The 14193-nt window shown below is 42.8% G+C and overlaps 2 protein-coding genes across 2 annotated transcripts in view; both read right to left on the bottom strand.

Annotated features, from left to right (window-relative positions):
* LOC127531938 (NACHT, LRR and PYD domains-containing protein 12-like) overlaps positions 1–14193 on the bottom strand; it is a 452657-nt gene that overhangs the window by 280661 nt on the left and 157803 nt on the right. The window contains exon 9 of the mRNA XM_051942410.1: positions 4807–4980. Within this exon, the coding sequence (XP_051798370.1) occupies positions 4807–4980 (174 nt within the window). The remainder of the gene's footprint in view (positions 1–4806; positions 4981–14193) is intronic.
* The window catches only part of LOC127531958 (NLR family CARD domain-containing protein 3-like), a 93373-nt gene that overhangs the window by 78190 nt on the left and 990 nt on the right, over positions 1–14193 (bottom strand). Inside the window, exons 2-4 of the mRNA XM_051942617.1 lie at positions 12488–12770; positions 10826–10909; positions 9579–9661 (exon numbers count right to left, since the gene is read on the bottom strand). Coding sequence (XP_051798577.1) covers positions 9579–9661; positions 10826–10909; positions 12488–12770 — 450 coding nt within the window. The remainder of the gene's footprint in view (positions 1–9578; positions 9662–10825; positions 10910–12487; positions 12771–14193) is intronic.

Raw genomic sequence — 14193 nt, 5'->3', positions numbered from 1 at the left:
TGCTTCCTGTCTTTGAGCTAAGCTAGGCTAACAGTTCACCCTGCTTCCTGTCTTTGAGCTAAGCTAGCCTATCAGTTAATCCTACTTCCTGTCTTTGAGCTAAGCTAGGGTAACAGTTTTCCTCTGTTTTCAGTATTCATGCTAACCTGGGCTAACATTTTCCTTCTGTTCTCAGTATTAATGCTAAGCTAGGCTAACAGTTTCCCTCTGCTCTCAGTATCAATGCTAAGCTAGGCTAACAGTTCATCCTGCTTCCTGTCTTCACCCCGGCTGGATGAGGGGTTTCCCACCTCGGTGTGGGGGTCCCCCTGTCTGTCGGGGTCTGGAGGGTCCGTGTGCCAGCACCCCCAGCAGTAATGGCCTGTGGCTCATGCCAGTTTGGACAACCCCAGCAGTGACATTTTCCGTGACCCTCGGTGCCATGCCATGTCTTCATACAGTTGTGGTGAGAGAGTGTGTGTGTGTGTGTGTGTGTGCGTGTGTGCGTGCGTGCGTGCGTGCGTAGATATATATGTACATACCCAGGATGGGAGGGAAAGATTTTCTTGTTTTTATTTCAATGTTTTAATGTTGTGAAGCCCTTTGTGGTGTGATTTCATCGGAGGAAAAGTGCTATACAAATAAAGATTGATTGATTGATTTCAGGCTAACCTAGGCTAACACTTCACCTTGCATCCTGTCTTTGGGCTAAGCTGGGCTAACAGTTTCCCTTTGTTCTCAGTATTTATGCTATGCTAGGCTAACAGTTTTCCTCTGTTAGCAGTATTAATGCTCAGGGAGGCTAACAGTTTCCCTCTGCTCTCAGTATTAATGCTAAGCGAGGGTAACAGTTTCCCTCTATTCTCAGTATTAATGGTAAGCTAGGCTAACAGTTTCCCTCTGCTCTCAGCATTAATACTAAGCTAGGGTAACAGTTTCCCTCTGTTTGTAGTATTCATGCTAAGCGAGGCTAACAGTTTCCCTCTGCTCTCTGGATTAATGCTAAGCTAGGCTAACAGTTACCCTCTATTCTCAGTATTAAAGCTAAGCTCGGCTCACATTTTCCCTCTCTTCTCAGTATTAATGCTAAGCTAGGCTAACAGTTTCAGGCTAGGGTAACAGGTTCCCTCTGCTCTCAGTATTAATGCTAAGCTAGGCTAACAGTTTCCCTCTGTTCTCAGCATTAATGCTAAGCTAGGCTAGTCATGGTGTGTCGCTGAGCTAAATGTTCTTCTGCTACATTCAGGTGTTTTCTGTTCAGCCCCTCAGGAACAAGGAAACATTTAGCACCACCTACCCTCCACCACCACTAAAAATAGCATCATTAGTCTAGAAATTATTATAAGTACACCTCTGTACATGAAGGAAAACTAAAAAGAAAGAAATCAAGATCAACTTCAAACAAAGAACAAGTTTATGAATCTTTTTTTAGTTTGAAATGCATCAATTATCCTTAAATTCAACAAATTTAATCCTTCTGGAAACTCTAAACATTTTTAACCAACGAATTGATACATTAGATGGTGAAAAATAACCTGAAATAAAATCAATCAAAGTGATCAGCATCATTCCCTCAGGAGCTCAACATAGAAACACTTCCACTGATTGAGCTGATTTTTAATCAGAATGATGAAGTCAGGATTAACGGCTACAATGAGCTCATTTTTAACCAACAACTTTTCAAAGCGTGTTTGAAGCATGACGCTGCAACTCTCAGCTCCTGCTCAGTGTTTAGAAGGATCTGGACCTGGTCTCCAGCAGCAGAGAAGCCGCTCTCACAAAGATCAGCAGAAGAACGTCCACAGCCCTCAGAGTGGATTCTGCCTCTCTACACTCAGACACAATTCACTCATAGTCTGAGATGTGAACCTCAGACGTCACGTTGATGAGCTGCTCCTCCTCTGCAGAGCTGGAACCAGTGGGAGCACTGGAAGGATCTCTCAGCCACTCATACTGGGAACTGTTTTCAGGGAACTACTTCTGAAAGAATCTCATCAGTCATGAAATAAGCTGCTTCATACATGGAATCACTGAGGTGGCATCATCGCCGCTGCTTTCTACAAATTCCTGCAGGTTCTCCAATCAGTCAGTATCTCCTCCATCCAGTGGCTGCCCCACATTGCTAGCTTTCCACTAAACAGCTGATCTAGTCTGTGACCTGAGGGAGGACTTTATCTTTCCCTTCAAGCTGCACATTTACTTCATTTAGCATCCAAATGTGTCCCTCAGGTAGGCCACTTTCACCTGGAACTTTTCATCACTCCATTTTTCTCACACTTCTTCTTGTGTTCCTGCTCCACAAACATTCTGATCTCCTCTCTGAGCTCAGAAACTCTGGACTAGACTTTCCCTGGTGACAGCCACCTTGGTTCAGAGTCAAACAGCACAGCTTGATGTTCAGCTCCCATCTCCTCACAGGGAGCAGAGAATACTCTAGTTTTAGTGCTCTGCTCTTTAGAAAACTGACTCCAGTCAGAAGCTCCCTTCATCCAGAGGAAAGCTGCCTTGATGCCAGAGCTTCTCTGTGGACCACAGTGTGTCCACTCAGCAGTAGGTGAGGACTTCTGGATGACTTCCTCAAGCCCTTTTCTCCTCCCTACCATGGTCTGTGCACCATCACTGCAAACACCACTTCTCCCACTGTAGCCCATTCTCAGTCAGGAAGCAGTCCAGGATTTAGAACATCTCTTCAGGCGTGGCTGTCTCTGACATATTTACTAAAAACTCGATCCTCACACAGGGAGTCTGTCGAGTCATACAGAAGCCAGAAACAAGCAGTCTTTGCTGCTGTCAGGCTTCATGGAACTGAAACGTTTGTCTTGATCTACCAGCTGTTCTGAACATGGTTAGCGACGTCATTTATATGTCTGGACACAGAGTCATTGGACAGAGGGAGAGTTTTTATTTGTGTGTCTTCCAGCAGGACACAGATCATGTCTATTGCTGCAGGGAGTATCAGATCCTCTGCTATGGTGAGGACTTTTTACACCCACCATTTTGGTACGCCTCCTTATATCATGCTAACAGCGCTCTCTGCTTTAGCCACGTAGCATTCATGAAGCCCATGTTTGTTGGCAATATTCAGCAGGTTTTCACTGAAAAAACTCCAGCTGCTGATCAGCGTGGTTGGAGTGTATTGTGTTGAAGTGATGCCTTCATTTATTTGGCTTCATGCTGTCCACTAACAACATTTTTAGACTCAGTAAACATAGCGGTCTGTCCTCGTCTCCCACCGTAGTCACAGTGAAGCTAAGAGCTACAGATGCTTCGTCACATTTCCTCATCAGAGCTTTCAGGATATTTTTGTTTGTCTCATTATCTCCGTCTCTCTCTCTGCCTTTCTTCTCATTCCTGTTAAATATTTTTCCCGTTGTGTCTTCTGTGTGTTTGTTTGCAGTATTTCAGATTTCCTGCTCTGTGGTGTGTGTTCACTGCCCCCAGGGGGCGCCACTATTTAAGAAGTTTTTTTTTTTTTTTTTTTTTAATTGAAACAAAGCAGCATCAACAGTCGTACAAGAGGTACGAAGAGTAACCAAAAAAGGCGTACAAGATAGAAAGAAAAAAGAGTTAAAAAAAAAAGGTAAAATAAAAGGAGTCTGTCCATGAATGTTCAATGGGCTCGGGGTTGTCCATGAGTTCGACATCCTCAACCATATCAAAAAGCTTCACAGCAGTCCGCCCTTTCATATACTTCAGTGATGAGAAGAATAACTATTTAAGAAGTACTGGAGTGCCTGTATAACAGAGTGGCGACATGACGGGTCCAAAAAATTTTGGTCACGTGATCTATGGGCGCCATTTTGTTTCCAATTCATGAATGCCGGGATTTCCTGTTAATGTTGTTTACACCGCAGAGAGTAATTCTCGGTCTTCCAACGCTTCCTAAATACCTGAAAAATGACGGGCTGTTGTGCCTTTGGGTGCACAAATCGACCAGAGAAGGGATTCCACATGTTTAGATTTCCCAGTAATTGTGAAAGAAGGAAACTGTGGGAAAATAAAGTCCAGAGAGTGGGATGGAAACCGACTTCATCATCGTTTTTGTGCCAGGTTAGTCCCATGTATGTACTTTCATGTTATGATGTATGGGTGAATGACAGATGTGATTTTAAGCAGTTGTGGTTATTTTGACTTTGACCATATTCATGTATGGAGATGTGTTACTGGTGACTGTTGGGTACCGTCTAAGACGATTACAATCGGAGCTTCCAGGTTTGGCGTGGCACAGTGAATGGAAACAAAATGGCGTCAAATCCCCAGTTGTCGCCACTCTGTTATACAGGCACTCTAAGAAGCACTGAGGAAGGCTAAAAGGTTCCTGTCAGTCTGTACCTGAGAGTGTCCGTCTGTCTGTACCTGAGAGTTTCCAGTCTACAGTGTGGATCCTCCACTTTAGCTCTCAGCATCTTCTCTCCTGAGTCTCCTGGATGGTTGTAGCTCAGGTCCAGCTCTCTCAGATTTGAGGTCTTCAAGCTCAGAGCTGAGGCCAGAGAAGCACAGCCTTCCTCTGTGACCAGACAGCCTGACAGCCTGCACACACAAAACAACACAAACCTGATGGACAACACTTGGCTGGATGTTTCTCACTCTCTTTTCTTCTTTGTCTACATTATACATTTTGCTGCACATTTCATGCGTCTCAAGCAAATCAACAATCTCAACAATGATTAGTGTGATTTAATCATGTCAAAAATAAACCCTGACAAAGTCCTGCACAAGTTCAGTAAAAGCTCATTTGATGAATCCCATCAGCAGAAATGATTGTACTCAGGTTAGCTGTTTATCCACTGATAGAAATCACATCAGTTTCAAAGTGTGAGTCCTGACCTGAGAGCTTCCAGTTTACAGTGTGGACTCTCCAGTCCAGCAGAAAGACTCTCCACTCCTGAATCCTGCAGGTTGTTGTTAGTCAGGTCCAGCTCTGTCACACTGGAGGACTGGGAGCTGAGGACTGAGGACAGAGCTCCACAGCTTCTCTCTGACAGATTACAGTTATTAAGTCTGAAGAGACAAAGACAAGAAAAGAAGTAAAACATTAAGTTCAGTATTTTCTGTCCTGTTGAAAATACAGCAGTGAATTTAACAACAAATACATCCCACTATGTCCAGAATACAGCAGCACTGAGGACAGTCCTCTGAAATATTATTTAAATGTGAAAATAATGTAAGTGGAGCTCATTACAGTAATCAGATTACATTGAAGCTAAGCAGTAAAGTATTTGATGTGATTAAAAAAAACTGACAGTTTAGATTTCCTCAATGAAGAATACAGGTCAAACAGCAAGAAATGAATCCAATAAAGGTCAGTACATCTTTCATTAGTGTCATTAGAATGGTGGATTTTTTCACTACTTTCTACGTCCACCTTTATTTTTGATGACACATTTAATCCTCTTCAGCATGAAGAAACCACATTTCTGCAGAGATGTTCCTCCATCTTCAGAGACTAGGTCTTCATCTGTTCTTTGTTGGAGGGTTTGTGTTGCTCTACCTTTGTCTTTAAAATACCCCAAAGTTGGTCTGTTGGATTCAAATCAGGACACACACTTGGACAAGTCACACTTTGGACTTTTTCCTTCTTTACAATCTGAAAAATAGTCAACTTGATGCTGATGGCAGCCATTAAATCTCTGTCAGACTCGGTTCCATCTCTGATGTTGTTCCAGAGCAAACGCCTTCTGATCTCCAGTCTTTGTTCTTCAGGTTCCTTCACCTCTACTATTATGCCAGATGTTTTTTCAGTCCTGAGTGATGTGTTTTTCGTTTGGTTTGCTGTTTTCTGGTGTTGTTTTTATTTCATATTCTCCGTATTTCACATTTCACATCTTAATAACTCCAGGTCAGCTGATGGTTGCTCATTAATGTTCTAAATTGGAAAGTAAATTCCTTAATCACCCAGTGAAGCTGAAGAAGGTCCTTAGTCACCTACAACTTAGGGCAGATATCGCCTTCTTACAAGAAACTCATTTGCGAACTTCTGACCATTTCAGAATATAAGGGGTGGATGGGTAGGCCAATCATTTCACTCCAATTTCCACTCCAAATCTCGGGGGGTGGCCCATTCTAATCAATAAAACTGTCCCATTTGTAGAAGCAAATGTAGACTCTGATCCAGCCGGGCGATTTGTGATTGTCAGCAGAATCTATGATTTCCCGGTAATCCTTGCTAACATATATGCACCCAACTGGGATGAGCAGGCTTTTTTTCACCATTGTCCTGTCGTGACTTCCAAATATGGAAACTCATCACCTTATTCTTGGGGGTGATTTAAACTGTGTCCTATCTCCTGCTGTGGATCGGAGTTAACAAAACAAAGCACGGACAACTAAATCAGCCTGTACAATTCAGTGTTTTCTTAAAACTTATGATCCTGGATGTTTGGGGGTTTTGTAATCCAACTTCAAGGAAATACTCCTTTTTTTTCCCCCAGTACACAAGACTTTTTCACGCATAGATTATTTTCTCTTGGATAAAAAACTTCTACCTTTGATAACAGACTGTCTACAAGGCCATGGTGATCTCAGACCACTCCCCATTAGCTATGACAGTATGCATTCCCAAAGTACACTCCAACTATCGTCCATGGAGGCTTAATCCATTATTACTTAAAGATGAGGCTTTTGGCAATTACGCAAAGTCTGAAATTGAATTATTTCTAAACACTAACCAAACCCCAGAAGTCTCCTCATCTACCGTATGGGAGACACTGAAAGCTTATTTGAGGGGACAAACTATATTCTACTGTGCACAGAAGAGCGCAACAACTGAACGCCTCACAAAATTGGCAGACGACATACAGAACCTGGATGCAATATATAGTTCCTCACCGACATCAGCAATATATAAGCAACGTTTACTATGGCAAACAGAATATAATCTTATGTCAACCAGACAAGCAGAATATCTCATTTCAAAATTGTGTAGCAATTCTTATGAACACGGGGAAAAAACACTGAAACTTCTGGCTCATCAGCTGCGGCACAGAACAGCTAACCAAACTATTACAGAAATTCTAAATGATCAGGCCTCAAAATGTACTGACAGTCTAGCCATAAATAACATGTTAATTTCCTCCTTTTCTTCTTCTGATGCCTTCCTCCACTGCTTCCTTAACTGCCTCCTTTCCTTTACTAGTCTGTCTATTTCTCTTTAGTGCCTAGACCTTCCTACCTGCACCCTCTCACCTCTGCTGTTAGCAAACACCCCAAATCTCTCTAGACCATAAGAGTAGATCAAGACAACCTGAACTGAGGATCCCTTTGATCTCAGTGGAGACAGAAGACAACACTGCTTCATTGGCTGATTGGGCTCCAATGGTGAGAAGGAATTGGACCTGAACTTCAAAAAAGAATGTAAACAACAGTCCAACTGTCCACCAGCTGAACTGCACTGAGTTCAGTCATTGAACAAACTCAACTTTCTACAGTTTTATTTAGCAGACGCTTTTATCCAAAGAGACGAACATCTGAGAGTAGAAACAACACAAGAAAGGATCAGAAAACCTCCCACCTCAGCTGTTCTGCTCATCATGAATAAAAATACATTTTAAATGGTCATCAGTTGAACAGGTTGATGAGTCCTGACCTGAGAGCTTCCAGTTTACAGTGTGGACTCTTCAGTCCAGCAGAAAGACTCTCCACTCCTGGATCCTGCAGGTTGTTATTACTCAGGTCCAGCTCTGTCACACTGGAGGACTGGGAGGTGAGGACTGAGGACAGAGCTCCACAGCTTCTCTCTGACAGATTACAGCCACTTAGTCTGAAGAGACAAAAAGCAGATTATACTGATGAAACAGCAGCAAAATGAAATAGGATCTTCAGTCTCCAACTACTTACACAACTTTCTTGGAGGCTTTGACCACTGGCAGCAGCCTCAGAAGAGCCTCCTCTGAAGCAGAGTATTTGTTCAGGTCAAACACGTCCAGATCCTCTTCTGATGACAGTAAGATGAAGACCAGAGCTGACCACTGAGCAGGAGACAGTTTATCTGTGGACAGACGTCCTGATCTCAGAGACTGTTGGATCTCCTCCACTAGAGAAACATCCTTCAGTTCATTCAGACAGTGGAACAGATTGATGCTTCTCTCTACAGACACATCCTCACTGATCTTCTCCTTGATGTACTCCACTGTTTTCTGATTGGTCTGTGACCTACTTGTTGTCTGTGTTAGCAGGCCTCGTAGGAGAGTCTGATTGGTTGGCAGTGACAGACCCAGGAGGAAGCGCAGGAACAAGTCCAGGTGTCCGTTTGGACTCTGTAAGGCCTCGTCCACAGATGTCTGGTAGAAAACTGTTGAATAACTTTGGAACATTTCAGACCAACGGGGTGTTGTTTGTTGTTCTTCTTCCAGCAGGCTGAATCCAGAGTTGATGAAGATCAGATGGATATGAAGAGCAGCCAGAAACTCCTGAACGCTCAGATGGACGAAGCAGAACACCTTGTCTTCCTGTTTCCGTCTTCGCTCTTCTTTGAAGAGCTCTGTGAACACTCCTGAGTACACTGAGGCTTCACTCACATCGATGCCACTTTCTCTCAGATCTTTCTCATAGAAGATCAGGTTGTCCTTCTGCAGCTGTTCAAAAGCCAGTTTAGCTAATGATTTAATGTACTGAATACTCTTCTCTGGACTGTACTTTTCTTTTGTGCGATCAATCTGAAATCTTAGAAACTCTGCATACATTTCAGTCAGGGTTCTGGGCAGATCTCCTCTCTCTCTGCTTCTCAGCAGCTCCTCCAGAACTGTAGCGGTGATCCAGCAGAACACTGGGATGTGGCACATGATGTGGAGGCTTCGTGACTTCTTCATGTGGGAGATGATGATGCTGGCCTGCTCCTCATCTCTGGATCTCTTCCTGAAGTACTCCTCCTTCTGTGGGTCATTGAACCCTCTGACCTCCGTCACCATGTCCACACAGTCAGGAGGGATCTGATTGGCTGCTGCAGGTCGTGTGGTTATCCAAAGGCGAGCTGAGCGCAACAGTTTTCCTCTGATAAGTTCCCTCAGCAGGACTTCTATTTTAGTTGACTTTGTTACGTCCACGGAGGGAATGTGGTCGACCTGAAAGTCCAGATGAAGGCGATTCTCGTCCAATCCATCAAACACAAACAGCAGTTTGAATCTGCTCTTCTTGTAGCTGCTGGTTCCTGATGACTGCAGAGCTGTAAAGATGTAATTCAGAGCCTCCACTGTGATGTCTTTAGTTTCTGGGATACAGAAATGAATGAGCTCTGCCAAACCAAACTTTTTTCCCTGCAGTGAATTCAGGGCACGGAAAGTGAATGGGAAAATAAGATGCACGTCTTGATTTGTTCTTTCTTCAGCCCAGTCCAACACAAACTTGCGCACGAGGAATGTTTTTCCAATCCCTGCAATCCCATTGGTCAGCACTGTTCTGATGTTTATGTCTTTTCCAGAAGGATGCTTGAAAATGTCTCTGGGTTGGATCTGTGTCTCTGTGTCTGATGGCTTCCACACCTTGTCAATCTGTAGGATCTCATGCTGTGTGTTGACGTGCACATCCCGGCCAGCTGTGATGTACAGCTCTGTGTAGATATCAACTAGACACTGCTTATCTGCTGACCACCCCTCTGTTGTAACCTGAAACGTGTCCTGGAAGTTTGACTGAAGCTTCTGTTGGTAATATCTGATGGGACGTGGTTCTGGTACCGGAACAGTCTGATCTGTGTCAAAGAAGGGAACAGTGTGAGGTGTGTGTCTACAGAAACCTGTTAGAAAAAGTAAACACAAGCAACTGTAAAGAGGCTGAAATTTGATGGTAATAAAAAGTTGGTCAATTGTGTGTGAGATGTTTCTAAACTTATTTCTGGGGGTTTCATCCTAACTTCTACCCATAATGCAGCAACTTACCCTGATCATTTGGAGGAAAGTGACTGAAAAAAATACTGAAAAGGCAACTCAGCTAAAGGGCTACCCAGATGTTTAACTATGGAGGCAGTCAGAAGTTAGATGGGTTACCCCAAGTCCAGATTAAATTGTTCTTAGAGTTCCTATTAGGGCAAGACCCTTTAAACAACAGAACATAAAAACAGAGAGCTGGATCAGCAGCCCTGTTCTGGGCTCACTGGGGTCCTTATCAAAGTACACTACCAGTCAAAATTTTTAGAACACACAATTTTTCCAGTTTTTCATTGAAATTCAAGTAGTTCAAGTCCAATGAGTAACTTGAAATGGTACAAAGGTAAGTGGTAAACTGCCATCGGTTAAATAAAGTTCAGGTTACCCAAAACTGAAAAGTAATGTACATTTCAGAATTATACAAAAAGGCCTTTTTCAGGGAACAGAAATGGGTTAACAACTTAAAGCTGTTGGAGCTATCAAATCCTACAGGTGTCCCATCTTTTCTAGATTCCTTCCAACCCCCTCTGTCTGCATAAAGTAGTGTTGGAACACACCGTGGAACCCTCCACAGCATTATTAGAACAGTACTGTACTGCAGAAAGTAGTGTGTTGCTACAAAAAAGGAGAGGAAAAGGCAATTAACAATAGAAGAGAGACAGACCATCATAACACTTAAAATGTAGGCCTTTCCTGCAGAGAAACTGAAGACAGTCAAGGTGTCAGTGAGTACAGTTTTCTTCACCATCAAAAGGTTCTCAGAAATTAGCGTAAAATGGACACCAGTTTAGAAAACTGGATTTTCGGATCACCAGCCATAAAACTGACTGTTATGATACAGCTACACTACAACCTGCTGCCTCATGCAACTCCACAGACAACCACTGTTCTGTGTTTTACAAAACAACCTGCTTAAACTCAGCTTCCATTTCAGGCATAATGAACTGCTGCCATCTTTCTTTACAGACCAAACAATCCATCAGTTTTACCTTCAGTCTGAGGAAGAGGAGGCTGAGTCTGAGAGGAGGAAGGTTCTCTGTTCTCTAAAGGTTCTCCAACATCCCTGACATGCACTGACAGACAGACAGAGATCACATGTTATATTCTCCACTGTTTACTGCTTTCATTTATTTCAGCTACGACAGACTTTATGTTGACATTTGTTGATGAGTTTATGGTGTTGATTAACTCTGGTTTTCTGACACCAAACTGCTCCTTCAAAGTAAAACCTAATGTTACTCTGACATTATTCTGGCATATCCAGACCATTCTGAAGAACAGAGTGTTCTGGATTCACCTCATCATCATTCTGCTATAGAGGGAAGAAGGTCTGTCTTTTTAAAGCAGCCACAGTCATCCAGGGTGGAGCTAAGCCCAGGATGCAGCAACAGTGTCCCCTTAAATAGTCAGCCAACATGGCTGCCTTATTGCTCCATCCAAACCCTCTGAAGACTTGACATTTTCAGTGTAGTAGGTCACTGGCAGGTTGTTGATGGTTTAAAAGTATAACATAATGTTACATAGTACTACATACTAACATGCCAGATGGTACGCACAGAAAAAGATGTAGTATGTTCCAGTACATATTATGTTAAATGTAGTATGTCAGAAATACCCAGATGTCCTACAGCATTCAAACTGATTTTGTAGAATGAAAAGTAACATGTTTTTCTGGCCATTCTGACCCACATTCTATGAACAGTCACAGCACTTAACAGTGTGTCGTGGAAATAGAAATAATTTTGAGCTGCTGAGACTCACAGTCATTAATTAGTGGCGCACACATCCGAGGCATACGTGACGAAGCTGTGTATTCCCGGCAAAAGCCGGACGACTTCTGATGAGGTAAGACATATGTTGATGCTCTCTCTCCTAATTGTTGTGCTAGCGGCCATAAAATATTGTTAGGCTCTTCAAGACTTCATAAAAACTTAAGGAACAGATACTAATGATTTTTGAGTGAATTTCAATCCGAGTTTTGATCGGTAAAACTTACGTTTTAAAACGATTTTCTGACAATTACCGTGGCTTGTTCTCATTCGCGTGTGTTTGGCCTGCTGCAGGAGAGAGAGAAACTGCACCGCTGCCTGTGTGTGTGTCGCTGTTTTCTGACCCGTGCCTCTCTGTTATAGGTGAGTTTTGGTATCTTGTGTTTGTTGGATATTGTTTATTTGCTGTTTAATGTACATATATTGTATAAAAAAGAGAATAAAAGCTGGATGGCTTCTGATGGGATAAAACGAGAGAGAGAAACTGCATCGCTGCTTGTGTGTGTGTGTCGCTGTTTTCTGACCCGTGCCTCTCTGTTATACAGAATAAACGTGCCGAACCTGTGGAGTGTGGGCAATCATTTTAAGTCTGCTACACTTCCACAGAAGGTCAGCTCACACAGAACTAATTTTGGTGTTATATCAAGGTCTAAACAGCAGGGGGCAGCATTCAGTCGGTAGGGTTGATCAGTAGATTTTACAGAGAAACTGACCTTAATGTGGACTCAGGAAAAACTGACAGAACCTGAACTCTATCAGACTGTAGCAGAACCTGAACTCTATCAGACTGCAGCAGAACCTGAACTCTATCAAACTGTAGCAGAACCATCATGCATCTTTCTGACTGTAATGATATCATGTTGTTCTAGTCCTGTGACTGACCTTCTGGTCCTGAGATGCTGGCAGGAATCCTCTGCAGCAGATCATTCCTGTGGATCTTCTCTAAAACCACCCTGGTCACCTGCACAGCTCTCTGAAGTCCATAAGTCTCCACCATCACATCCACAGTTTTACACCTGTCTAGTGTCTGTAGTCGGCTTTTTGTGATGGCTGGGAGGCCTTGAACATTGTTGGGCTGCTGCAGGAACCACTGGAAATCAGACAGCTCCTTATCATCCAGATCATCCAGGATCTTTTTGAGGTCCTCTGAAGTCATGGTGGCTCCCTGATAAAGTCAAAGAATGCATCGGCAGTTAATGAACAGTTCTGTTGTTGGTGTGGTAGAGGCTGTTGTGTAGCAGCAGGACTGCAGGAATCAGAGAAACCACCTTTGATTCCTCCTCTTCTGGAAGCCATATTGGAGGCCTTCAGCTCTGTGAACAGCTGATTTCTTCTGTTTTTAACCATTTTATGTTTCATCTGTTTAATTTACAAGACAATAAAAGTTTAGATGCCACAAACAAGGAGTTGACTTGGCTGCCATCTACTTTCATCATGAATACTAAATAATGATCCATCACAAAATGACAAAAACGAGACTCAAAATGACAAAAATGGTCAAAAATGGGACAAATTCAGACCCCAAACTAGAAAAAATTACGTATCCAAAATTCCCCAAATTAGACAAATTAAGACACAAAACAACATAAACGGGACAACATACACAGAGCTACAAAAATATAACAAATTACAACGTAAATGACACAAAGGCAGCAAGAATAGTAAAACTTAGACAAAACAGAAAAACTATAAAAAATGAGAAATTAAGACACAAAATGGTAAAAGTGAAAAAAATTAAGACACAAAATGACAACAACAACAACAAAAAAACCCCACAACACATTGATTTCAGCATCAGGTTGAGAAGTCCTGCTGGTTGGGAACACCCCAACATGTCTGAAGATTTGGTTTCAGGGAATAAAGATTTATTTACCCGGCCTGGGCCTGGGATCTTTCTGCATAGAGTTTGCATGTTCTCCCTGTGCATGCGTGGGTTTTCTCCGGGTACTCCAGCTTCCTCCCACAGTCCAAAAATATGCTGAGGTGAATTGATTACTCTAAATTGCCCGTAGGTGTGAATGTGAGTGTGATTGTTTGTCTGTATATGTAGCCCTGCGACAGACTAGCGACCTGTCCAGGGTGTCCCCTGCCTTCGCCCGAGTCAGCTGGGATAGGCTCCAGCACCCCATGTGGCCCTAGTGAGGATAAAGCGGTGTATAGAGAATGGATGGTATTTATTTAATCCCAGAGGAAAATTTTACTGCTCAAAGCTTGCTCTTCTACAGCTCAGGAGACAAATTTGAGATTCTCATGTCAGCCTCATTTTAGTTTCTATTTTGTCTAAAATGTTTCTCATATGTTTCTCCTAAAATTCACGAGGAGAAATAGGTGAGACAGGACAATTAGAGGGAGTCATACTTGAGACTTCTGGGAGATATCTTGCTAATCTCAATACAGTGTTTTTAATGGCTCTTTTATTTCTCCTCTGGAAAAGAAAATGAGCAATACTGGAGCTACTACGGAGCAATATGTGAGTCTCCTCCACTAATTTGTCCACCTCTGCCTTGCGTAGCTTCCAAGATCTGTCTTCTGTTGATTCAGGCGAACAGAAACATGGTTCTACACATTCTGGAATTGGATCACGCTGG

The sequence above is a fragment of the Acanthochromis polyacanthus genome, chromosome 22 (assembly GCF_021347895.1).
Source record: "Acanthochromis polyacanthus isolate Apoly-LR-REF ecotype Palm Island chromosome 22, KAUST_Apoly_ChrSc, whole genome shotgun sequence".
Taxonomy (NCBI): domain Eukaryota; kingdom Metazoa; phylum Chordata; class Actinopteri; family Pomacentridae; genus Acanthochromis; species Acanthochromis polyacanthus.
The sequence above is the reverse complement of the archived record's forward strand: the minus strand, read 5'-3'. Positions and strand labels throughout refer to the sequence as shown.